Source organism: Microcebus murinus, chromosome 22 (assembly GCF_040939455.1).
Source record: "Microcebus murinus isolate Inina chromosome 22, M.murinus_Inina_mat1.0, whole genome shotgun sequence".
NCBI classification, from domain to species: domain Eukaryota; kingdom Metazoa; phylum Chordata; class Mammalia; order Primates; family Cheirogaleidae; genus Microcebus; species Microcebus murinus.
In genome coordinates, this window is record NC_134125.1 from 6,095,211 (window position 1) to 6,121,621 (window position 26,411).

The following is a 26,411-nucleotide window of genomic DNA, read 5'->3' on the forward strand; positions in this document are numbered from 1 at the left end:
AGCTCACAGTAACCTCAAACTCCTGGGCTCAAGCAATCCTTCTGCCTCAGCCTCTCGAGTAGCAGGGACTACAGGCATGTTCCACCAGGCCTGGCTAATTTTTTCTATATGTATTTTTAGTTGTCCAGCTATAGTTTCTTTCTATTTTTAGCAGAGACAGGGGCCTGCTCTTGCTCAGGCTGGTTTCGAACTCCTGACCTTGAGCAATCCTCCTGCCTCGGCCTCCCAGAGTGCTAGAATCATAGGCATGCTCCACTGCTCCCAGCCAGGACAAAGAGTTTTCATTCCTCAACTATTTACAAGGTATAGATAAGTGTTTTGATTTAAAAAAAAAAAAAAAAGGCCTGTAATTCCATCTTGCCTTCACCACTAGGACTCAAATGCATCCATACCACATGGAAGAAATCATCTGTAGGCCAGGGCGTGAAACATGTCAGCGACACGTACCAAGAGCAGGCAACATGGCAGGCTCTGCACGGAGGATGGGGTGACAGAACCAGTCCCTGGCCCCTACTCACAGGACCTCAGGAACTAATGCAGAAGATAGAAATGTCTTCCTTTGAATGAGCAAAGGCATGCATGGATGTGCGCGCCACAGCATTTTCCTTAACTAGGATGTCCCTGAGACAAGTCTCCAAGGACTGGCCAAAGTTTAACCAGGGAAAGGAAGGTAGAGAAAAGGGTTTCCGGCAGAAGCAATAAGGAGACCTTTTTCAAGATATTGGCAGTTTTGGATTCTGGCCCTTTCTCTTCCCTCCCTCCACTATCACCACCATAAAGGGGTCCTTCCTTTGAAGACAAAGGAGTTAAGATAATACCACTGATTGTGTGGGGCCCACAGGGTCAAAGTCTCAGCCTTGCTGCTGCTCTCCCCAGGCGGGAGGGATGATGTCAGCAACGGAAGCCAAGTTCCTGGTGGTGGCGCCAGGGTTCAGGCCTATAATCTTAGCACTCTAGGCCAAGGCAGGAGGCTTGAGCTCAGGAATTGTTGACCAGCCTGAACAAGAGGGAGACCCCGTCTGTTACAAAAAACAGAAAAATTAGCCGGGCATGGTGGCACAAGTTTGTTGTCCAGCAACTCTGGAGGCTGAGGCAAGAGGATCACTTGAGCCCAGGAATTCAAGACTGCAGTGAGCTATCATGATGTCACCGTACTCTACCTGGGGTGACAGAGTAAGACTCTATCTCAAAAAAAAAAAAAAAAAAAAAAAAAACCTAATACTTAATACACTTAATAGGATGAATATTATGGTTTATATATATCTTTTTTTTTTTTTTTTTGAGACAGAGTCTCACTTTGTTGCCCAGGCTAGAGTGAGTGCTGTGGTGTGAGCCTAGCTCACAGCAACCTCAAACTCTGGGGCTCAAGCGATCCTCCTGCCTCAGCCTCCCAAGTAGCTGGGACTACAGGCATGCGCCACCATGCTTGGCTAATTTTTTATATATATATCAGTTGCCCAATTAATTTCTTTCTATTTATAGTAGAGACGGGGTCTTGCTCTTGCTCAGGCTGGTTTCAAACTCCTGACCTCGAGCAATCCACCAGGGCCTGGGCCTCCCAAAGTGCTAGGATTACAGGCGTGAGCCACAGCGCCTGGTCCTATATTATATCTTAATAGAGCTGATTTAAGTTTTAAAATTATAGTCATGACACCCAGGGTTAGGAAGAAATGTGTAGAAATGGGCACTCTTATATAATGCTACCAAGACTATTAATTGGTACTATTTTTTGTAATAGATTTATTAGAGTACAATTCATATACCATACCACCCATATCTTCTTTAATTTTATTTATTTATTTATTGTAGAGATGGACATCTCACTATGTTGCTCAGGCTGGTCTTGAACTTGTGGCCTCAAGTGATCCTTCCGGCTTAGCCTCTCAAAGTGCTAGGATTACAGGCGTCAGCCACCTTGCCCAGCCTAATTCATCTACCATACCATTCACTCATTTAAAGTGTACATTTCAGTGGTTTTTAGTATACTCACAGAGTTGTGCAACTGTCACCATAGTCAATTTTAGAACATTTTTACTACCTCAAAAAGAATGCCACATTCCTTAGTTATCATCACCACCCTCCAACCGTAAGAACTACTAATCCACATTTTGTCTCTAGATATAGGGACATTCTGGATGTTTCACATAATTGGAATCATGTAACATGTGATCTGTACCTGGCTTCTAGCACTCAGAATGATGTTTTCAAGATTCGTCCGTTTTGCAGCCTGTGTCAGCACTTCCACTGCCGTGGCTAGACCACGTTTTGTTTAATCCACTCATTAGTTGATGGGACATTTAGATTGTGACTATTGGCAGTTATGAATGAACATTCATGTACAAGTTTTTGTACAGACATGTTTTCACTTCTCTTGGGTAGATATCTTGGAATAGAATTGCTGGGTCACATGGTAACCCTATGTTGAACTTTTGAGAAACTGCCAGACTGTTTTCCACAGCGGCTGCACCATTTTACACTCCTACCAGCAGTGTGCGAGGCTTCCGATCTCTCCACAGGCTCATCAACGCATATCACATGATAATGGGTGCAAAGCAGTAAATCATTATGGTTTTAATTTCCCTTTTCCCTAATGATTAATGGTATTGAATATCTTTCCATGTGGGTTTTTTTTTCCTTATTATTTTTAAAAAAACTTTTGTAGAGACAGGGTCTCACTATGCTGCCCAGGCTGGTCTTCAACTCCTGGCCTCAAGCCATCCTCCTGCCTTCGGCTCCCAAAGTGCTAGGATTATAGGCAAGACCCACCACACCTGGCTTTCCATGTGTCTATTGGTTATTTGTATATTTTCTTTGGAGAAATGTCTATTCAAGTCCTTTCACCATTTTTTAAACAATGGGTAGTTCCTTTATTTTTCAGTTGTAGAGTTCTTTATATATTCTAATATACAACTTTTACTAGATATATGATTTGCCAACATTTTCTCCCACTCTAGGGGGTGTCTCTTCTAATCAGTTTAACTTTTGAAAACCACTCTGGCAGTATATATCAAAGATTTCATTGTGGATACCCTTAGATCTTACAGTTTCACTTTTAAGAATGCCTCTTAAGGAAATAAATTACTTCCTTAAAAAGCGTAATGAGAAAAGCTATAAACAAGGATATTTATCAAAGGACTATTCAACTGAATCTCAACCCTCATCTCACACCATTACAAAAATTAACTCAAAATGGACTGCAGTCCTAAATGTAAGAGCTAAAACTACAGAACTTCTTGAAAAGAACATAGGAGAAAATCCTAGAGACCTTGAATTTGGCAAAAATGTATTTAATAAGACACAAAAAGCATGAAAAGAAAAAAAAATAAAACATGGACACACTGGAATTTATCAAAATTAAAAACTTTTGCTCTTCAAAAGACAACTGAAAATGATGATGTAGGCCTACTTTTATCTACGATGCACAGAAAAATGCAAAAAGGGCACAGTGACAAAACAACAGGGTATAATTCTGAGAGTAGTGTTCCAGAGGATTCTGCACTTTCCTTCCCATCATTCCAAAATATCTGAATTCCCCATTTGACAGTAAGTATGTGTCTCTATATAATGAGGCAAAGGTAGGGAGAGAATCTCCACAAAACAATTTCTACTTGGAAAAGGGGGGAAAGCGAACATCCATATATTTAGCAGAAAGAAAAATTCAATTAGCCAGGGGATGCAGCTTGTCCTATTGATTGGACTTGATTCTTTTTTTTTAATTTTCCACATTTCAGAAATGAGAATCATACTGTAATTTTTTTTTTTTTTAAAGGAGAGAGGGCCTCACTCCTTGCCTAGGCTACAGTGCAGTGGCATCATCTTAGCTCGCTGTAACCTTAAATTCCGAGGGTCAAGTGATCCTCCCACTTTGGCCTCCCAAGTAGCTGGTACAGATATACACCACCACACCTGTATTCTTTTTTTGTAGAGACAGAGTTCTTCCTATGTTGCCCAGACTGGTCTCAAACTCCTGGCCTCAAGCAATCCTCCTGCCTTGGCCTCTCAAAGTGCTGGGATTACAGGCATGAGCCACAGCACCTGGCCAATACTGTAATTTTTAAAAGAGTTTAGCCAGGCATGGTGGCACACACCTGTAGTCCTAGCTACTCAGGAGGCTGAGGCAGGAAGATTACTAGAGTCCAGGAGTTTGAGGTTGCTGTGAGCTAGGCTGACGCCACTGTACTTTAGCCCAGGTGACAGGAGACCAGGAGGCTGTTTCAAAATAAATAATAAATAAATAAAGTTTAGTATCTTCACCCTTCCACATGATATGCAGATAATTTCTATCACATACAAATTAATCTGGAAACAACTTTCAGTGATATAACTGGATAATGGCTTCAGATTATTCTGTAAAAGAAGTTTGTATGTACAGCATTATCTCACAATTATCTGGAACTTAGTTATCCAAAAGTAACAATAATTCAAGATACACAACAAAGGTCCATGCACTTAACTCTGAAGACAGTCTCTAATCCTAAGTTCATTACTCTTTTTTTACACCCAATTTAACAAGTTATGCAAAGCAGTAGAAAACGGGAGACACTGGATAGACAGGGAAACTCACTGCAGAGCAAGTGGCAGCCAACAGCCTGGAGGAGATGATCGTTAAAGATCTGAAAACACAACTCATGAGAGAGTCTGGGATTCCTGAGTAGAGAAGCAAATATACCTGCACGGTGGAAGATGCTACAAAGTTACTATAATAATATAATAAATAATATTCAGAAATAGCTTTCTCAATAATCAAAAGTTATATTATGTTTCATGTATTCAAGAAAGCAGCAAAGATTATTATGCATTTGAGAGATTTCTACTTCCTATTAAAAATGGTTAATTTTATAAGAGATGACTAACAAAATAAACAACAGTGATCTAGAAAACCTGCTTTTTTTGGGAACCCAATCCTGTCCAGCATAAATAAAAAAAGCAAAGAAAAAAAAAGTAGAAAACCTGCTTATAGGCCAGGTGCAGTGGCTCATACCTATAATCCCAGCACTCTGGGAGGCCAAGGCGGGAGGATTCCTTGAGATCAGGAAATCAAGACCAGCCTGAGTAAGAGTGGGACCCTATCTCTACAAAGAACAGAAAAATTATCCAGGCATGGAAGCACATGCCTGTAGTCCCAGCTACTCAGGAGGCTGAGGCAAGAGGATTGCTTGAGCCCAGGCGTTTGAGGTTGCTGTGAGCTATGATGACACCACTGCACTCCAGCCAGGGCAACAGAGCAAGACTTCATCTCCAAAAAAAATAAAAAGAAAGACAAAAAAGAAAACCTGCTTATATCAAAGAATATTCCTCAAGAGTGGGGCAGATCAATGAGGTATTTTTACAAACATATTTTAATAACAACACAACTTTAATGCCACAAAACTCAAAGGGCTGACCTTTCAATTTAAAGAAGCCATTTTAGATCCATTCAAAGATTATTCTGTGCTCCCCAAATAATACCATGGAGGTGGTTCCCAAATCTGTCTCTGAGTAAGACTAACCCTGCAGATAAGGTCATTTCATATCACCATCCTACCACCTAGCTTTGTCCTTCAGGTATAAACTCCTGCTTTTGCAGCTCCATTTTTGAGAAAAAACACCGTAACTTGGCTGTCTAAGACAAGGAACTTAAAAAAAAATTTTTTCACACTCTGCATTTTCTCTGTCTAAGCTCTTCAATGGTCAGTCTGCAACCACATTGTGTTTGGAGAGCTATTAATCCAAATGCAGAAAAACTAAGTTCCTGGCCTGGAGAGCAAATGGAATCTCAATCTTCTTCCTACAAACACCTTCTTCTGTGAGCTATCTCCACCCCCAAGGGAGTTCCTAATGTCTTCAACCCCTACAGGGCTAGGATTTCCACAAAGACATCTGGGTATGACAAATATGACCGCACAAATGTGAAACCAAACTGATGCCTAAGTCAGCATCCGAAAATCAAAACAACGAGGCTCTGCTCCTAGTTTGAGGGAGTTCAGCCAGATTTTTTCTCTCTTGCTAAAAACTCTGTAGCTTGAAGCATCACACACATGACAGGGACAGACACCAGGCCAAAAAGGTCAGGGGGTGGTCAGCCGGGGCAGCAGTGACAGCAGGTGGGGAACTGGGCCAGAGCAGGTGGTCTCATGTCTGGAACAGTAAGGCCACCGGCAAGCAGTGTAACTCCTGGAAGCTCAGTACCCCTGGGGCATTATCAAGAGGTGATGGCGGTGACCCAGCTGGAGCACCGGGATCAACCATGGGATGCCCACCAGGCCAGGAGATGGTTCACTAACTGCCCTGAGATGCTGCTGCTGAGCAGGGAGGGCCAAGGGAGTCACTGCCGCCCTCTGGAGCTGGCGGTCCTCCTCCCAGCTGGCCCCCAGCAACAGCAGCAGAGGTGGTAGAAGAGAAGCCAGTTTCAGAACCCCAGAGTGACTCAAACCAAACCAACTGGCACTGTATTCAAAACAATGATGGCTTTGTCAAGCAAGAGCCCAACAAGAGCCGGCTGAAAAACCTGCCCTCCTCTCCTAATTTCTAGCCTCAAGTCCCCGTGACTTTGAGGCACGTTAAAAAGGAGGGAAAAAAATCACACATAAACCAAAATTGGCCAAGCCATGTGACCCGACAGAAGGCAGGCCAGCTGCCCTTCAGCGATCACACATCACTGGAGCTGGCTGTTTTGCAGCCCTGGATCTCCTACCGGACAGCCCGAGCTCCCAAGACACATTCAAGCCTCACTTACTGATATATTTCCAGTGACCGCAGCCAACAAAGAACAAAGGGCTGAAACACCAGCCTTTCTACAGTCGTCTGGGAGGATGGCATACCCCAGACCTCAACTTGAGCTACCCAGCAGGGGTGGCTGCTCCTCATCTTTAGAAGAGCCTAAAAGCTGCTACCCGGGGGCCCTCTAGGACAGGAAACAGAAGGAAACTGTCTGCAGGGAAGAACTGGGGGCTGGGGAGAAGCAGATTACAGTATTTCTCACACCACACCCTGCCCTGCTCACTTCATCCCTATTTTGCCAATCAGGGCAATCATCGCCAACACTGTACAAACACACCCAGAGCTCCAAGGAGCCAGCAACAAGCACACAAACAAAGATAATCAAACAAACTTATCAGACAAAAAGCAGCTGGCTCCACACAGGCCATGCCACCTCCTGTATCCACGGGTCTCCAGTAGGCTGCTCTGAGAAGGATCTAGAGGAGGCCGGGCACAGCACAGGTTGAGCTCTACCTGCCTGCTGGCTCTCAGGGACCGAGCAAGGACAAGCCAGAGCTGCGCTGATAAATGAGTTCTTTGCTTTTGTGAGGGCAGGCTTCCCTATGAACAAAGGCTTCTGCCAAGGTTTCCCATGGGGAAACAACCATGGATTCCAAGACTAAAGGGGAACAGAGATGGTACAGCAGGTAAGAGGCCGGCCTCAGGGAGCAGGGAGCAGGGAAATGGGGCCCTCACAGAAGCTCCCAGCAAGAACACAGCCGGTGGCACCCAGCCTCCACACAGTCAGACCTGACCAATTTTCAATTTCCAAATATAACCAAAGTCCTTGTGCCTTCAATCAACAGCCCCTCCACCAAGTCTTCTGCCAACAGTGCAGGTGGCAGGGCAGATGGACCCACAGAAGCCCCACAAGCGAGCAAACTGACGGCAAGGCCGCCAGAGCCAGGGAGGAGTATCTCCGGTTCATCTGACAAGAAGGACTCTGTTTCCCCAAACGCTGAGTCAGTGCTTCCTTCCCCGTATCAAGTTATTCCCCGGCTCCCAACACAGAACATGCACGCGTGCCTTCCGCCAGCACATGCGAGATCTCGCCAGCTGGGAAGGCTCACACCTGGAATCACAACCTTCCACAAAGTCTAGCTCTCCCTGCCCCTGGAGCAACAGCCAAGGGACAGTGGTCACTGCCATCACGGCCCCAGAGGTCTGACAGCCAGCAGCGCGTCCCAGGACATGCAAGCTTGAGCCTCAGTCCTATGACCACACTGCTGACCTTCCATTATGACCAGTTAAGGGTGGGATAGGCCGGGTGTGGTGGTGCACGCCTATCCCAGCTACTCAGGAGGCTGAGGCAGTAGGATTGCTTCAGCCCAGGAGTTTGAGGTTGCTGTGAGCTAGGCTGAAGCCACAGCACTCTAGCCCAGGCAACAGAGTGAGATACTTGACTCAAAAAAAAAGAAAAAGGGTGGGACCTAAGGTACCTAATGTGGCAATAGGAATTGCTGCCTTTTATTATTGAGTCCTGATAAGTTCTCAGGGTAAAGGATCCTGTCAGGAAGGAGGAAAAGGCAGAGAGACATTCTCAGAGAAAGTAGCCAAATCTGGGGTATGACAACAGAGATGAATGGAACAGGGCCCAGAAACACCAGAGGGGGTTACAAAAAATACCATGGAAACATTCTCCATGATCAAGAAGGAAGAATTAGGTAAATAATAGTACATCCACAAAATAAAATACTATCCACTAAAAACATTGCATAAGCCAGGCTTGGAGGTGGCATGCCTATAGTCCCAGCTACTTGGGAGGCTGATGGGGGTGGACCACTTGACGAGTGATCCTCAACTCCAGGAGGAGTTCGAGGCTACAATGAGTGAGCCATGATTGCACCACTGCACTACAGCCTGGGTGACATAGCAAGACTCTGTCGCTGGGGGGGGGGGGGAATCATAGATGAATATTTTGGGGCTTAGAATGGTATGTCAACCTATTAAATGGAAATATATATATTTTTCACTATGCAAAAAAAAAAAAAAAAATTGGCTGGGCGTAGTGGTTCACGCCTATAATCCTAGCACTCTGGGAGGCCGAGGCAGGCAGATTGCTCGAGGTCAGGAGTTTGAACCAGCCTGAGTGAGACCCCATCTCTACTAAAAATAGAAAGAAATTAATTGACCAACTAAAAATATATAAAAAAAAATTAGCCGGGCATGGTGGTGCATGCCTGTAGTCCCAGCTATTCGGGAAGCTGAGGCAGGAGGATCGCTTGAGCCCAGGAGTTTGAGGTTGCTGTGAGCTAGGCTGACACCACGGCACTCACTCTAGCCTGGGCAACAAAGTGAGACTCTGTCTCAAAATAAATAAATTAAAAAAAATAAAAAACAAGGGGCCAAGGGAAGTGGCTCACACCTATAATCCTAGCACTCTGGGAGGCTGATGTGAGAGGATCATTTGAGCTCAGAGTTCAAGACCAGCCTGAGCAAGAGCAAGACCCCATCTCTACCAAAAAGTAGAAAAATTAGCCAGGTGTCATGGCACACACCTGTAGCCCCAGTAACTTGGGAGGCTGAGGCAGGAAGATCACTTGATCCCACGAGTTTGAGGCTGCAGTGAGCTATGATGACTCCACTGCATTGTACCTGGGGTAACAGTGAGATCCTGTCTCAAAAAAAAATAAAAATAGAATAAATTTAAAAAAACAAAAAACAAGGTCTAGAAGGATAAACACTAGGGAATTGACAAGTTATCACTGGTGGTGGAATTTTTATTTTTTATTTTTATCTATATTTTCTAATTTTTCTATGATATTAAAATGCAGCCTAAAAGGAAAATGTTAATTTTAATTTTAAAATGTAAAAAAAATACAAAGATAGAGAAATAGTGATAAGTGCAATCTGGAAGGAGGCCTGGAAAGTACAGCCAAATTCCAAAAAGTAAGGTCCTAAGCTTAGAAAAGAATCCCCCAACTTTTCAGTGAACATATATCTCAGCAGAGGAAGCACTGCATCTCTGACAAACACAAATTCTATTTTAATCTTGCTTAGAAGCAGATGTTATAGCATTTAAGAACCATAAAGCTATTTGCCAACACTTTTATAACTCAGATCAAAAAGAAAGAAAGAGCTAAGGAACACGTGCACGGTGCACAAGTAGTACTTTTGCCTGTGAGAATGTGTGTAGTGGGGAGATGGTTCTAATGCGCAAACTCACTGCTTTCTTAGCCGTAGCCAACACACACACACACACACACACACACACACACACACACACACACACACACACAGCAAACCCAGATATACGTAACATAATGTAAAATGTGCAGGTTAGAAACTTTAAACAAGAACCAAAACGGAGAGGCCTTCTCAGTCTAACCAAGAGTTATAATTTTGTTTCAACTATAACCAAATCAACTGCCTGGAGTTAAATCAAACTATCCTCCCTTTCTTCTATCACAGAACCACACTAAGAAAATAGCCCCACCCTAGTCAAGTATGGTAAAGATGAGGGGTAACAGTTTGAAATGAAATGTAAGGTTAAGATTAACCTTTCATATAATCCAAGAATTTCACAAAATGGAGACTAAACCCTCTATTTGCAGGAGAAGAGTATTTAAAATCATTGCCCTAGCTCCTCATAACTCAGAGTAACTGTCTCCTAGTACTGCAGTCCCCAACCCTCGGGCCACAGACCGGTACTGGTCCATGGCCTCTTAGGGACCGGGCCACAGAGGCCTGCTCACATCCCCACTGTCCACAGAAAACCTGTCTTCCATGAAACCAGCCCCCGGTACCAAAAAGACTGGGGACTACTGTCCTAGGAACATGCATACCTCTGGGGTTTACCAGGCAGACAGTCTTCAACTTGGTATTCTGAGTGTTATGGTCTGTGACTTTAAACAGAACAGAGGCAAGAAGGCCAACATGGCAGTGACAACTGCCTAAAAAAATTGTCCTTGTGCCAGAGCTGACCTGTGGCAAACAGCACACCACCTTCATCTCTTAAGCCAAGACTCTCTTCTAAACAAGATTCAACCTAGATTAAATTCATTTCCTCAGAATACCTAATACCTGAACTCAGACTTTAAATTATAACCCAACTGAACCAAAATTTAAAAGCAGAGTTCACATAAAGATCCAAATTTCTTCCAATTTTCCAAATACACCAGATCTCACAACACTGGGTTCATATTCCCAAACGGCAAGCAAGAATCAGCCGGGGTTGAGTGACGGCCGCCTCCCAGGTAAACACTCTGCAGGTCACCACAGTTCCCACCACTCCCTACTGCCTTTCTGTCACTGAAGCCAGGTCCACTGCAGTTTATGCTTACACAGTCTTCATAATAAAGAAATATTTCTTTGTAACCATGATTTTATCAAAAGGAGGTAAATGAAAGATAGAAAAGGTCCTCTTGGCCTTACAGAGGAACTATTTTATTTCCAGGCCCCTGTGAGCATTTAAGTTTGTGACCCCTGACCCAGATAAACAATGTCAAGAGAAAAAAAGGTCTTAACAGGATAACTTTACAGAGGGTAATTTGGCAAGCTCTGGTGCAAGATGGCGAAACCAATTCCCGAGTCATTTCTGATCTAGGGGAAATGCTCAGGGAAGGTCACTTTCCCAAACACCCCTCTACTCACTGGACACAGCGGACATGCAGAATCATAGGATTTCCAGGCACTGACACATTTAGGATCTTTAAACCATCTGGAACCGTACTTCCCAAGTCAGACTTCCTGAAGATAATGTTGAAAATCTGAACTGTTTTCAATATTAAAAAAACAACAGCTTATTGACATACCATAAAATCCAGCCTTTGTGTTCAGCGATTTTTAGTATATTCACAGAGTTGTGTAACCATCACCATTCTCTAATTTTAGAACAATTTCATCACCCCCTCCAAAAAACCATACCTATTAGCAGTGACTATTCAATTCCCCACCTCCCGGCAACCACTACTCTATACTCTACTTTCTATTTCTCTGAGCTTGCCTACTGCGGACATTTCATACAAATGGATCACAATATGTGTCTTTGTGTCTGGGTTCTTTCACCTGGCATGATGTTTTGTTTTGTTTTGTTTTGTTTTTTTTAGACTAGTCAAGTGCGGTAGTGAGGAGGGGGAAAGTAGTAGAACAATGAGTTCAATCTGTAACTGACTGTGAACAATCAAGTGAGATAACTCACTACCTTCGGACCAGCCCTGGCATGATGTTTTCAAGGTTCATCCATGTTGTAGCATGTAACAGTACCTCATTCCAAAGTTATTTTCAATATTTTTAAAAGTATTTGCTCACCCATGATAAAGCCAATGTGGTCATTCTTTAAATAAATGCAATTTTTTCTCATTTTTTCTAACATTTTTATTATAAGAATTTTGAAACACACAGGAAAGGTGAAAGAATTACACAGGGAACACTCATGAACCCACCACCTGGATTCTACAGTTACCATTTTGATATATTTACTTGATTACTAATCCGTCTCTCCATCCACTTAATCCATCTTTTTTTTTTTTTTTTAAAGCAGTGGTTCTCAAAGTATGGTTGTCAAAGGGTTCCTGAGACCCTTTTGGGTGTCCATGATATCAAAACTATTTTGAAAATAATACTGAGAGGTTACCTGCCTTTTTCATTTTCATTCTTTGAAGAGTGTGTGATATCACAAAGGAAGAATGCAAAAGCAGATCTGAACACCCAGCTACCTTCTAAGCAAACATCAGCCAAACATTAAAGAGATTTGCAAATGTATAAAACAATGTAATTCTTCTCAATTCTCTTTGGAAAACAGCCATTTTCTATAAAAATAAGCTATTTAATGTTAACATGTGATGGATTTATTATTTTTATAATGCTTCAAAAATATTTTTAATTTTTCTCAGTTTTTATTTCTATTTATTTAATTTTTTATATTATTTTTATTTTTTAATTTATTTTTATTTTTTATTTAATTTATTTTCTTTATATTATTTCTTTTTTTTTTCCTTTATTCATGTTAACACTGCTGAGGGTAAGTTTTGATTTCTAATATGGTAAACATCAATAGACATAATCCATGTAAACAAAAGCTCTTTGGCAATCTCAATATTTAAGAGAGTAAAGGGGTTCTAAAAGTTTGAGAGCAATTGAAAGCAAAAAGCAATTTGAAAGCAAAAAGTTTGAAAGCTAATCTAAAGCATTTCAAAGATGCAGAAACCAGAACACTTCACCCCAAACACCTCAGCATGCTTATCATTAACCAGAATTTAATATTTATCGATGGTTCTTTTTATTTTGGGTAAGAATTACATACAATGAAATGCACAAATCTGAAGTATGCCATCCAGTGAGTCCTGACAAATTCCTGACAAATGTATACTCATCCCCTACCAAGATATAAAACATCAGCATCACCCATGCCTCCTCCCCATGAATCCTCTCTCCAATTCCCCTCAGAGGCAAGTATTGATCTTGCTTTGTTTTTCCCTGTAGGTTAGCTTAGGCTTTTTTTAAACCACAGATTAGTTTAGTCTATTCTAGAACTTTATACAAATGTAATTTTTGGGTAAGCTTTATTTCCTTCAACATAATGTTTCTGAGATTCATTCATGTTGTTGCATACACCAGTAATTTGTTTATTTTTATTTATTACTGAATGTCCATTGTTTCTAAGGCAGTATCTCTCAATAAATAAAGTTCATGAAAGAAAAATAAGGTTGGTAACCATGATTCCAGTCTAACCCTCTCACTCTCGCTTTGCTTTTTTATTTCCTCATGGATACTATGACTTAGTGGTATGCTACCAACCAGTCACACCACTGTCCTGTGGCTTCCAATCCAATCACCTTTCCATACACCTCCCGGCTGTTTCCTTATGCTCACCCATGAGGAAGTTCCTGATGCTGTAAGAGAACCTTGTTACAGGAAATGGAAAGTCAATACCCAAATAATGAAGGTACTAAGAGTCCCCTCAAAAACATGTCTGTCAGCTGGGCCCATAGCACTCTGAGAGGCCAAGGCGGGACGACCGCTCAAAGTCAGAAGTTTGAAATTAGCCTGAGCAAGAGTGAGACTCTGTCTCTATTAAAACTAGAAAGAAATTAATTGGCCAACTAAAAACATATACAGAAAAAATTAGCCGGGCATGGTGGTGCGTGCCTGTAGTCCCAGCTACTCAGGAGGCTGAGGCAGGAAGATTGCTTGAGCCCAGGAGTTTGAGGTTGCTGTGAGCTAGGCTGACACCACGGCACTATAGCCCGGGCAACAGAGTGAGACTCTGTCTCAAAAAAAAAAAAATGTCTGTCAATGGATATGGAACAGAAAAACAAAATGTGGTATATCCAAAAAATGGAATACCATTCAGCAATAAATATGAACAAAATACCTGACATGTACTACAACAAGGATGACCTTTGAAAACATAATGCCAAATCAAAGAAGCCAGACACAAAAGGCCAAATATTGTATGATCCCATGTATAGGAGATGTCCAGAAAAGGCAAATCTATAGAGACAGAAAGCAGATCAGTGGTCATCTGGGGCCGAGGGGGGAACTGTGGTTAAATACAAAAGGACACAAAGGGATCTTACTGAGGGGAGTAATGTCACAACACTGGGTTGGGATGATGACTATACAACTAAAGAAAATCACTGAGCTGTACACTTACAATGAGTGCATTGTATGGTATGTGATTACAACTCAATAAAGTTTCAAAAAATAAAATAAAAAACCTGTTGCACTACAAATGGATGAAAGAGTCCTACTCCAAGGCAGAGGAAGATCTGCTTGATAATTTAAAGAACAAAGTAGGCAATTTAAAAAACGCTGCTACTAAACTAGACTACAGCTGTTTAAAACCGCAAGTTGATATAACTGTATATACTATTTTAAGAATTCATTGAGGGCCGGGTGAGCCTGTAATTCTAGCACTCTGGGAGGCCGAGGCAGGCGGATTGCTTGAGGTCAGGAGTTCGAAACCAGCCTGAGCAAGAGCAAGACCCCGTCTCTACTATAAATAGAAATTAATTGGCCAACTAACATATATAGAAAAAATTAGCCGGGCATGGTGGTGCATGCCTGTAGTCCAGCTACTCGGGAAGCTGAGGCAGGAAGATTGCTTGAGCCTAGGAGCCTTGCTGTGAGCTAGGCAGACGCCACAGCACTCACTCTAGCCTGGGCAACAAAGCGAGACTCTGTCTAAAAAAAAAAAGAATTCATTGAAACTGTTTTATTTTAATAAATAAAAGGACCCAAGCGAGCACTGTGGCTCATGCCTGTAATCCTAGCACTTGGGGAGGCCAGGCAAGAGGATCACTTGAGGCCAGGAGTTCGAGACTAGCCTGGGCAATATAGTGAGATTCCATCTCTCCAAAAAAACATTGTTTTTTAGACAGCCTCTTTTGTTTTTTTGATTTCAGCCTATTATGGGGGTACAAATGTTAAGGTTATGTATATTGTCCTTGCCCCCCTCCTCCCTGGGGTCAGAGCTTCAAGCATGTCCATCCCCCAGATGGCATGCATTGCGCTCATTATGTATGTATATACCCATCCCCTCCTCCCCCCTCCCACCTGCCCGACACCCAATAAATGTTATTCCTGTATGTCCACATAGGTGTTAATCAGTGAAACCAATTTGCTGGTGAATACATGTGTATAAAAAATTTTTTAGATTAGCCAGGCGTGGTGGTGTGCACCTGTAGTCCCAGCTATTCTAGAGGCTGAGGCAGGAAGATCGCTAGAGCCCAGGAGTTGGAGGTTGCAATGAGCTATGACTATGCCACTGTACTCTAGCCAGTGCAACAGAGTGAGACTTACTCTTAAATATATAAACAAAACAAACAAACAAGATTTATAAATTAACTTTCTCTAAAAAGCTTAGTTTCGGGCTATCTAGGCAGGATCCAACTGCCAATCTTAAGATAAGGCAGCCCATTTCCAAGACGGCCAGTTACCACATGAGTATATGAAGAGATTCTTTAAAAAGCTAGAATACTGGGTGAATATCCAAAAATCAGGTTAATTTTCCTACTTCCTACATAAGAAGCTATTTTTTGTCTTGGTGACCGAGTTGGTCTCATGGTGGCAGAACAACAGCAGCCACTCTCCGTCCCCATGCCCACAAGCCTGGGAGGAAGGCAGAGTGAGCAACTTTCAAAGCTGGTTCTCCTACTCAGAATATTCCTCACCAGTGAAGCTGCACTACCAACATCTCTACCGTGTCTCCTCTGCAATGCAACAAAAATTCCCCCCAATCTTTTGCTTCTCCCAACAGCCTGATTCTGTGCTCATCTTCTTTCAGGAGCCTTAGCTCTTCCTCCTCACTGCTGCCCAACCAAGATCCTTCAGGCTCACGTCTGAGACTTAAAGGCTAAAGACATGGAACCCTATTTCTGGAATTATTTCTCCAGATTTTGGGCTACCTTCTGCAGCTACCAAAAGCACCCCCTTCTCCACTGCCTGCTTCTAAATTTTTTGCAGTCAAACCCTCAATACATCAAGAATGGAGGATTCAGGAAACGCAAGCCCAGACAGTATTCCTCCACCGCCGCCAGACCCATCTGCGGAAACACGCCACGCAGGACGCACGACGCACGGCAGTGCACGCCGCGCCACTCAGAATGCAAGCTCCGAACTCCAAGGCCTCCCTCCCCACAGCCCCCTTGAGAGGCCCAGCAGAGCTCAGGGACAAGACAGAGCAGCCAGACAGAAGGAGGAACCCAGGGTGCCTGACTGGGCAGGGCGACGTGGATGACTATGGTGCCCACCACGAGGACAGCCCCTCTGAGGGAAGCTGCCGGCCCACGGCTCCGGCTGGCAGGGCGGCACTGGCCATCGGAGGTTTGTGCACGGCGGTGCCCTCATCACACTCCAGCCCCACTGCTGGCTGGTCCTTCCCCAGGTCCCTCATGTCAGGAGTGGCCCCCAGCTGCTCAGGCCAAAAACCTCACACTCATGTTAACTCCTTTTTCTTTCATCTCCCGTGTTCAACTCATCAGCAAGTCCAAAATCTATCCTGAATGATGCGTCCACTTCTCAACCACCTCCACTGCCACCACCCCAGTCTGACAACAGGGCTGGACAGCTGCCCAACAGCCATCCTCCTGCCAACGGCCTCTGGCCTCCCGCAGACAAGCCACGAGCCACCCATGGAGGGGTATCGGTACGTCCTCATTTCCTGCCCAGCCGACAGGGCCCCTCGCCTCTTCCACCTTCTCTCCTACCACTCACCCAGCTCTCGACGCCCTGCCACGCTGGCCTGCTTTCCACCGCTGCCCTGGCCACACTCACTCCACCTGGGCCTCTTTCCCCTGCCTGGAATGCCTGCCCACGTCTGGTTCCCACTTGCCACTCGGGTTTCAGCTCAACCTGAAATGTCACCTCCTCAGAAGACTTCTCTGAGGTTCTTCACTGCACTCAAAATATAAATTCTGACTTGCTTACAGACTCCCCGACTAGAACGTAAGATCCATGAGGGGAGGTGAGAGATCTGTCTTGCTTACTACTGTGTCCCCAAAGGCTAGAACCATGCTGGCACACGACAGAGGCCTGGTTCACACTTCTGCAGGAAATGAGCACTTAAGCTAGGGGCAGCTAGACCAGACCAGAGCCAGCTCGTGCTCTGAGGCCCGTGAGGTTCCACTCAGAGTGGGCCAGCCAGGCGCCCTCTCAAACATCTCCCTTGGACACCAAGGGGCTAATCTAATTAGAAGATGACAAAGAGCACTGATGGCCCAGAACGCTCTACGTGAGGTCTCCATGCGAAGCACAGGCCACGGGCGAGCCTGAGCTGGCGCACGCAGAAGTGCCCGTGCCCAGAGGCTTGCAGCAGAGGGACGCAGCAGGGCAGCAGTAAGAGGGCTGGCAGGGAGAAGCGAGGCCTGCCAGTAGCAGAGGCTCTTAGTTGCGGCCCAACAATAAAGAGTGGCCCCCCTTGCTGGGGACAGAGCCACCTGGAACCCAGATCCAGTCCCCACTGGAGTCCAGTAGCCTTGGACTCCTGGAATTAGCATGGGTGACCAGCACCCTCCCTGACTCATTCCACGGGCTAGCACGGGAAGGTCCCTGATGTGTGCAGCCAAAGAGCTCTGCCTACGACACGAGCCCTGCGGCCTGGAATTCTGGACATGGACAAGAGAAGTCCATCCAAACACAGAAAGTCATCACCTATGACAATGGCTGTCTGGACTGCACATTGTATACCCAAGAAGTAATTCAGTTCCGGAGAATGGGAGCTCAGGCTCTGACTTTTTCATCAGCCATTATATGAATCCTTAAGAATAAATAAAATTAACTTTCTATAATACCCTATTACAGAAATTATACCAGGAAACAAGGATAAGATCCACTTCACAGACTTTTATAACAAGGGCCCTCCTGTCACTAGATTCCCCTGCAGGCATCCAAGACACCCAGCATGACATGCTGGAACTCAGGGTGGGCTGCTGTGCTCTCCTGTGGTGGAAGAAGAGTTAAGACAGACTTTCACACCAGGCTTAAGTGCTTAAAAACATTTCCTCAAGAAACATTTGAAACCAGTGGTTTCCTATCATTGCTATAACAAATCACCACAAACTCACTGGCTTAGAACAACACAAACCTGTTATCTTGCAGTTTTGGAGGTCAGAAGTCTGACCTGGGTCTCACAGGGCTGAAAGCAAGACTAAGCAGGGCTGCTTTCCTTCTGGAAGCTCTGGGGTAGAATCCGCCCCCTTGCCTTTTCCAGCCTCTCGAGGTACCCGTACTCCTCAGCTCTCGCCCTTCCTCCAGCTCCAAAGCTGACACATAGGGCCACGTCCTCCTGCTGCTCTCTCTGGTTCTCTCTTCTGATTCCCTTTTAATTTTGAGAATGCTTGTGAGCACACTGGTCCACCCAGATCATCGAGATGTTAAGGCCAATAGATCAGCAAGCTAATTCCACCTGCAATCTTAACTCCCCTGTGCCTCGTACCTGACGTGTTCACAGGTTCAGTGGGTTAGGGCGTGGACATCTTTTGGGGAGCACTAATCTGCCCAACACACCAGTCCAAGTGGGCCATGACACAAACACCACCCAACAAAAGCACTTCTCCTGGCGTCGCCTGCATACAACATGCCCTAAAGCAGTTCCACAGAGGCCGCGGCTGTCTGCAGAGCTGAAGATAAACAAGATTGGCCACGGGTAAGTTTATGAAGTTGGCATCCAGGTCTCTGAGCATCCCTGTTCAATTCAACAGATATTTCTTAATCACCGACTACGTGCCAGACACTGTTAGGGTCTGTGGTCAAAGTTGTGAAGACAGCAGGATCCTGGTAAGTCGGGTCCCCAGAGCAATGACACAGGCCGAATCAAACAGGGGCCAGTGTTGCAGAGGGACTCCATGTGCATTCACTTTGGGAAGGTGTGCCAGGGCATCAGGCGCGTGAGCTGAGTCTGGAAGGGAGCACAGGAAGGACACGGAGCGGGCCAGGGCACCCATTTTCCCAGCCTGGTCTCCCTGCCTTAGCTCAGGAGAGGAACAGGTACTCTGACCTCCTCTCTAACAGAACCCAGGCCTTCGTGAGCAGGTGAGGGAGGTAACTTTTCTATTCAAAAGACTTTTCCTTAGCTGGTCACAGTGGCTCACACCTGTAATCCTAGCACACTAAGAGGCCAGGGCGGGACGATCATTTGAGCTTAGGAGTTCGAGACCAGCCTGAGCAAGAGCAAGACCCTATCTGTACCAAAAATAGAAAAAATTAGCCTGGCCTGGGACGTGTCTATAGTCTCAGCTACTAGGGAGGCTGAGACAGGAGGATAGAGCCCTGGAGTTTGAGGTTGTGGTGAACTATCATGACCCCACCGCACTCTACCGAAGGTGACAGAACAAGATACTGTCTCAAAAAAAAAAAAAAAAAGAGAGAGAGAGACTTTTCCTTGAACAAGTTGCCCAACTTCTCAGCAACAAAGCAAATTACCTTTTGAGCTTGAGTTTTTCCTTTTTTTCAATTTGAAAAATGAGGATTCCATTACCACCTACCTAGAGGGGTACTGTGTGAGTTGCTTAAGACCAGGGAAAGAAAATCTAGAAGATAGTGACTGCTCAGTTACTGTGAATCCTCTTCCCTTCTGCCACCCTAGCAAATAACTTCCCTCCAACTTCTCTACTTCTGCCCAGGCTCCCTGTTCCCAATTCTATCAGCCCTTCCCTGCCGCTCCACCACACTGGCAAGTAACCTATCAGCCTCTGCCTACACAAACTGGAAGTCTGTTCCTGTACTATTAAAGGGGGGAAGATAGGTAAAAGGAACACGACTTCCTGATGGAGAACGTGGGTTTCTGTTGTTGTTGTTTGTTTGTTTGTGAGACAGGGTCTTGCTCTGTTGCCGGGCTGGAGTGCAATGATGCAATCACAGCTCACTACAGCCTCCAACTCCTGCCCTCAAGCACTCCTCCTCAGCCTCCCAAAGCACTGGGATTACAGGCATGAGCCACTGTACCCAGCCTCATCCGTAAGTAATTTTGACAGTAAACATGGGGAAAGGGGGATAAGTACTAAACCCTCATGTCAGGGGAAGCGTCCACACTGATTCTGATTTTTTTTTTTTTTTTTTTTTTTTTTTTGAGACAGAGTCTCGCTTTCTTGCCTAGGCTAGAGTGAGTGCCGTGGCGTCAGCCTAGCTCACAGCAACCTCAAACTCCTGGGCTCAAGCGATCCTGCTGCCTCAGCCTTCCGAGTAGCTGGGACTACAGGCACGAGCCACCATGCCCGGCTGATTTTTTTTTTATATTATATATATTTGTTGGCCAATTAATTTCTTTCTATTTTTATGGTAGAGACGGGGTCTCGCTCAGGCTGGTTTTGAACTCCTGACCTTGAGCAATCCGCCCGCCTCGGCCTCCCAGAGTGCTAGGATTACAGGCGTGAGCCACCGCGCCCGGCCTGATTCTGATTTTTGTCTATACACACAAACACACATACTCTCACTCACTCAGTCTGGGGTAGACACCTTCACCGAGCACTGCCATGAGACCTGCCCTTACTAACTGCACTGCAATTGTCTGTGTATTTGGTCCCCACCCCTTGTCTGTGAGCTCCCTGAGGACAGAGACTGTCTCTTCCATCTCTGCAGCCCAGTCCCACCTCAGAGCACACCTGCAATGACACACTCTCTAGTGATTAGAGACTAAAGAGCACAAGAGAAGACCAACTGCTTATCTCTGGTACAGTTGCAAAAGAGTAAAATGAATTTAGTCATTTGCGTGAATGGTTTCCATTTCAACTAGTTACCATGCCTGGCACTGGAAGGTTCCTCTACTGAAAACTCCAAATTTGGAGGCTACAGCACTCTAAACCTTTAGTCCTTGCTACTTCTCCAGTCTGGTACAGATTCCCACCTCAGCCAGGAACACAGAATTACTCTATAGGGCATAAAAATAGAGGGGCTACATCCTAGAAACTTATATCCCAAGGCAATCTTGCAGGCCCTGATATAAGTCTCCTGTTTAGCAGACACTTAAGCAGAATACATTAAAAAAAAAAAAAAAACCACCTCTTACCCCTGGAGACTTTCACACCCAGCCTCCCTGATAAGGCGTTACTTAAAAAGGTAGAGAAGTGGAACCAAAACCAACCACAGCAAGTTACACATGAGATGTGTTCAGAATCTGTGTGGGGGACATACATGTGTGACATTCCTTAAAATGTTAAGAGGGCAAGAACCATGAACTATGTTCTAGGGTACATAGCTCCACTGTGGAGCCTTAGAAAGTGGCCCAATCAAGAATGCTTCTAGGCCGGGCGCTGTGGCTCACGCCTGTAATCCTAGCTCTTGGGAGGCCGAGGCGGGCGGATTGCTCAAGGTCAGGAGTTCAAAACCAGCCTGAGCAAGAGCGAGACCCCGTCTCTACTATAAAAATAGAAAGAAATTAATTGGCCAACTGATATATATATATAAAAAAATTAGCCGGGCATGGTGGCACATGCCTGTAGTCCCAGCTACTCGGGAGGCTGAGGCAGGAGGATCGCTTGAGCCCAGGAGTTTGAGGTTGCTGTGAGCTAGGCTGACGCCACGGCACTCACTCTAGCCTGGACAACAAAGCGAGACTCTGTCTCAAAAAAAAAAAAAAAAAAAGAATGCTTCTATTTAGAACTGTCAAGCAGGCATCTGAAAGCTGTGCTAAAGGACCCCAGTTAAATACATTATTTTCTGCAGGTCATAGATGAGAAATGTGGGCTCCTAATAAATGTCAGATGGATGAGGACGCTGAACTGCAACTCCGCCTGACTCGCCTGCTACATTAGCCTCATTCCCAAAGGTTATCTCGGCAGATCCTCACTTCCACCCTGCAGGCAAAGTGTCATCCTCTCCATGGCAGGGCAGGACAGGAAGGCACAGACAAGGAAAGCTACTCCCCTCGGGGAAAGGCACCTTCTTCCCTCCAAAATGTTCCAGTAATTGAGCCCATGTTTTAGGACCAAACCAAGACATTTCGCCACAGGGCTACTTAGCATCACAGAGAGGGAAGAGCATGGACTTTAAAGGCAGCGCCATGAAACTGGAATCCCTACCTGGCAGGCCACTAGGCATGCTCCCACAGTCCTGAGTCCTCAAACACCACGTCCCCACCTAACACCAGTCCTGGCCAAAGATCCTTCTGGAGGTAGAGCCTTTGCACGTTCAGGAACAGATCGTAGTCAGAATCCCTAGACCACTTCTCAGAACTGGGTGAAAAATAACCACAACTTCCTTGCACTTAGTTCCTCCCCAAAGAGCTGCTGAACCTCATCTGGAAACAGCTGGGAGGCAGCAGTTAACAGGAAACCAAACCAAAAACGAGCACAGAATGTACCAGGAGAGTCAGGCAGCTAGAACGAAGAGGCCAGGGGACAGACAGGAAGTTGAAATTACAAAGAACCTGGGCCAGAAACAGTCACACAGAAGAGAAGACCCAGCTGGCCTTCCTCTCGGCCCAAGCTGGAGAAAACCCAGACAACCCTGGGGAGGGCTCAACCCCCACAGAATGCAGGTCAGACCATCCTGAAGTTGTCTTTGTTCCTCCCTGCCCCATCTCGATCTTACTGCTCTGAAAGCCAGGCAGTGGTCCTAACCTGGAGAGCTAGGGTCAGAAACTCACTTCTCTCTAGCTTCCTTCTATGCCAGAGACCGCAGCCCAGGAGACTGGGTTTGGAGTACTCCTGTGCGAATCTGCACCAGGTTCCGCACTACCAGCTAAACTCAGGGGTTGGTCAAACCAGCCTCACACAGACAAAGGGCATCTTCATGAGAAATTACAAGGCAGATTTCATCCGGGGACCTGCAGCAGTAGACCTCAGACACAAGGAACAGCAACAAAAGCAAAAGAGCCAGAGCTGACGCAGTAATGCATGCCTGCAGTCCCAGTTACTTGAGAGGCCCAAGGAGTTTGAAGCCAGCCTGAGCAACAATAACAAGACCCTGGCTACAAAAACATAATTAAAAACATAAAAAATTTAAATAGAAAAAAAAAAAGAACAGAGCCAGCAGCGTCAGAAGCCCTGAAGAGCAAGGTGAGCTTCTTGCACCAAACTAATGGTGCATTTTGCAATCAAGAGAGTTAACTGACCAGTGAGTGGCCAGTTGCCAAAATATTTCTGAAAGAAATAAAAAAGAAAATCATTACTAAAATTCTTTGGTATTATTTTAAAAGCCTTAGGTTATATAAACAAAGTGCAAAGGGGAGACTGGTTTATTTTTCCTTTAACAGAGCTTACTTAGGTGAGAATTTCTAGCCCGTGCCTCCTGTGACTCAATCATGCATTCTCTCCCAGTATATGTAGAAGTTTATATTAAAATAAAGAAGAGGATTAAGTTCTCTTAATAAAATGCATTCCTGTCTTTCACCTCTAGCTTTTTAAAAAAAAGGCTCTCAAAGTATAGCATATGCTGCAATCTACTTGGGTTTATTTCCAATAGACGTGCTCAAAATTTGAGACTAGAAGGCGCACAGGGCTGCAACCTCAATCCCATTTGTTTTTTTAAGAAACAGAACATCTTTACGGGCTCAGTGCCAGCTCAAACTGGCAAGACCAGAGAATCAGAGCAGACACTGACCAATGTATGAGTAAGGGGGATGGGAGGAAGAGCTATGGGAACAAATCATCAGGGAAACCTACAAGAGAGGAAATGGGGGGGGGGGGGTTCAGGAACATAACAAAGGAACAAGTTGACTAATCATTTATTCCAGAGGGGGAAAATGCCACCCAGAGCCAAGCATCTGGTATTTTAACTGCAGGTAAATGCACTGAGGTCTCACAGCTCTCCAAAAGAGGGGGGAATATTCCTACGCTTCTTAACAGTGTTGCTGCAGTCTTTTAGGAAACTTTTCCTGCCCTGCCTGCAGAGGAGACCCAAGACAGCCTGGGCTAGTCCAGTTACTAATGCAATAAGCCCAACTCAGCCGAGATCCTATCATGAGCTCTGAGCAGGGTGAGCTGCTCAAGCCACCACAGCTAGTCCAAAGAAGTTCTGCTGCTGAGGTAGAATAGTCACCTGAAACAAATACCTAACATAAACACTGGGGAAGAGACAGAGAGTGGAAAGATGTTTTAACCCCTCCAGGGCCAATAATTTCTGTGACTAGCAAAAAAGGGATCTTCATTCAGGATCAAATCCACAGATCGGGATGGTATGTGGGATGCCTGCCCTAAACACTGACATCTCTCTCATATAATGTTTCAGGGCCCGCCAGCAAACCCTCCGACTTGCCAGGACAGTCTGCACCTCTAACAGCTGTGGCTCCTAGGAGGAACCCAGGGCCCTCCCAAGATCGGGGAGGATCATCTCCCAATAAACGGGTTGTGATGGAGTCTTCAGGTGCAGAGTCAGTAAGAAAAGGAGCTAAGATTTATGGAGCACCTAACTCTTGCCAGGTGCTGGAATAGGCAATTTACTCATCTCATCCCATCCCATCACGGCCCTATGGAGGCAACACGCTACTGTCATCCCCTTTTTATAAAACAGGAAACAGACTCCGCTCTGCGGTGTTACACAACCAATTAAACAGTGGAGGCAGCGCTCCAGCCCCCCTGAACAGGTGGTCTTAACCGCTGCTGGATATTGCTGGAAACACACAAAGCGCTTGGGAGAAGGGGTCGATAGAGCCGGTAACACAAGATGCAGCCAGCTTATACCTCTTTCTTTTTCCAAAACCGGTGGCCTCAGGACATTGGAGGGGAGGGCCTGAATGGAGAAGGTGAAGCGGAAAGAAGCCAAGCACTGCAGGCAGGGGAAGAGGCCAGGACGCCGGCCCCTCTCACAACGTTGGGGACCCGAGACCCATAAACCCTCCCAAAGGGGTAAGACCCAAAGGAATGCGTAAATCCAGGGCTTTCCAGGCGGTCCTGGCCTCCACGCTGGTTTCGTCGAAGAGGGGCCCCCGCTGGAGGCGTGGGGCCCGACCGGGGCCTCCGGAGGTCGCGAGGTCCCTACCTGTAGGCCAAAGTCATGCACTCGAAGAGCTTGGTGAGCGAGGCGTCGATGGACAGGTGGCAGGAGCTGGTCTTGCCGAAGCTGTAGGTCTGGCACGTCTGCTTGTTGACCGTGTCGAAATCATAGCCCTTCTTGGGCGGGTGCTCGCGGTGCGGCGACGACACCATGAAGTGGCCGCTGTGGATGATCTGCTGGCGGCGCGGAGGCTCCTCGCGGCCCGGCCCGGCCCGGAGCGGCGGCAGCGCGGCGCTCGCGTGGGCCCGGGCCGCGTTGGTCGCGCCGGAGGCGGGCGGCGGGGACGGCTCATCCGTGTCCGAGTCGTCGTCGTCCTCGGGCACCTGGGGCTTGAGCAGCACCGGGCGGCCCCCGCCGCGGGGCCGGCGCGGGGAGCACATGAAGACGTCGGCGGCCATGAGGGGGGCCCGGCCGGGGGCATCCCCCGGGGCCCGGGCGACGCGCGAGCTACGCTGAGGCGCCGGCCCGGCCCGCGCGCGGACTGTCCGCGAGCGCGCGGCGGGGCGGGCGGGGGAGGGCGCGGGCTGACGGGGCCGCCTCGGCGCCGGCCCCGGCGTGACGTCTCCGCCGCGTCCCGGCCAATCGTGGCCCGTGGCGGCCTCTTAAAGGCGCAGGGGAGCCCTTCCCTATCAAGGAGGACAAAAAAAAAAAAAAAGGACCCTGAGGCCGCGCCTCCCTGCCCTCCCTTCACCACCTCCTCCCCTCCGGGCGGCTGAGGGTGCTGCGGAACACGGTGGCCTGGCCGCGCCACCCCCTGGTGACGGGGCCTAGAAGAGACGTCCCGCCCCGCCGGCGCTCCGGAGTCGCCCGCGGCCTGGCCAGGGCCGGGCGGCGCTCCACGTGGTGGGCGGTGGGGGTGGGGCGCCGTCCCCGCCGGGCCCTGCCGCGCCCGGAACTCGGTCTCAGTGGCTCATTCCTGATTTCGCTGGGCCTGTGGCCGTTGTCCCGGTTGGTTCAGGCAAATAGCGGGTCGCTGAATGCCGAAAGGATTTTCCTATAACGAGAAAACAAGATCAAGAACGCGTCTCGCTGAGAGCTCGCGTCCCTCGCGGTGGAGACGGGCTCTGCCGAGTCGAGGCGCGTCCCCGGCGCGTCACGGCTGTTGGTGGCAGAGCCCACGCGAGGCCGGCTGTCTGCGCCAGGTCCCAGCTCCTTAACTGCAACTCGGAATGCCGGGCCTTTTGTGGTGGTGTTTTTTTTAAGTCTGGCGGACTAACTGGCCCCAAAACGACTCCAAAAGGGGAAATTCTGAGCCGTAGTTTTCTTCCCCGTCAAGTGGGGAACAATTCCTATGCCTCAGA

General features: G+C 46.5%; 1 protein-coding gene and 1 long non-coding RNA gene across 5 annotated transcripts in view; both read right to left on the reverse strand.

The window, feature by feature from the left end:
• Positions 1–25,621, reverse strand: part of MLXIP (MLX interacting protein) — a 70,515-nt gene extending 44,894 nt beyond the window's left edge. For all 4 annotated transcript variants that reach the window (XR_012914236.1, XR_012914237.1, XR_012914235.1 and 1 more), the window contains exon 1: positions 25,096–25,621. Coding sequence is in view for 1 of the 4 variants with exons in the window: in XM_020283129.2 (XP_020138718.2) it covers positions 25,096–25,508 (413 nt within the window). In the remaining 3 variants the exon portion in view is untranslated. The remainder of the gene's footprint in view (positions 1–25,095) is intronic.
• LOC142863459 (uncharacterized) lies at positions 328–15,251 on the reverse strand. Its single transcript, XR_012914238.1, has 2 exons — positions 6,674–15,251; positions 328–1,381 (listed from the first exon to the last, which is right to left on the reverse strand). It is a non-coding gene; the product is annotated as an uncharacterized LOC142863459 (long non-coding RNA).
• Positions 25,622–26,411: the final 790 nt, after the last annotated feature.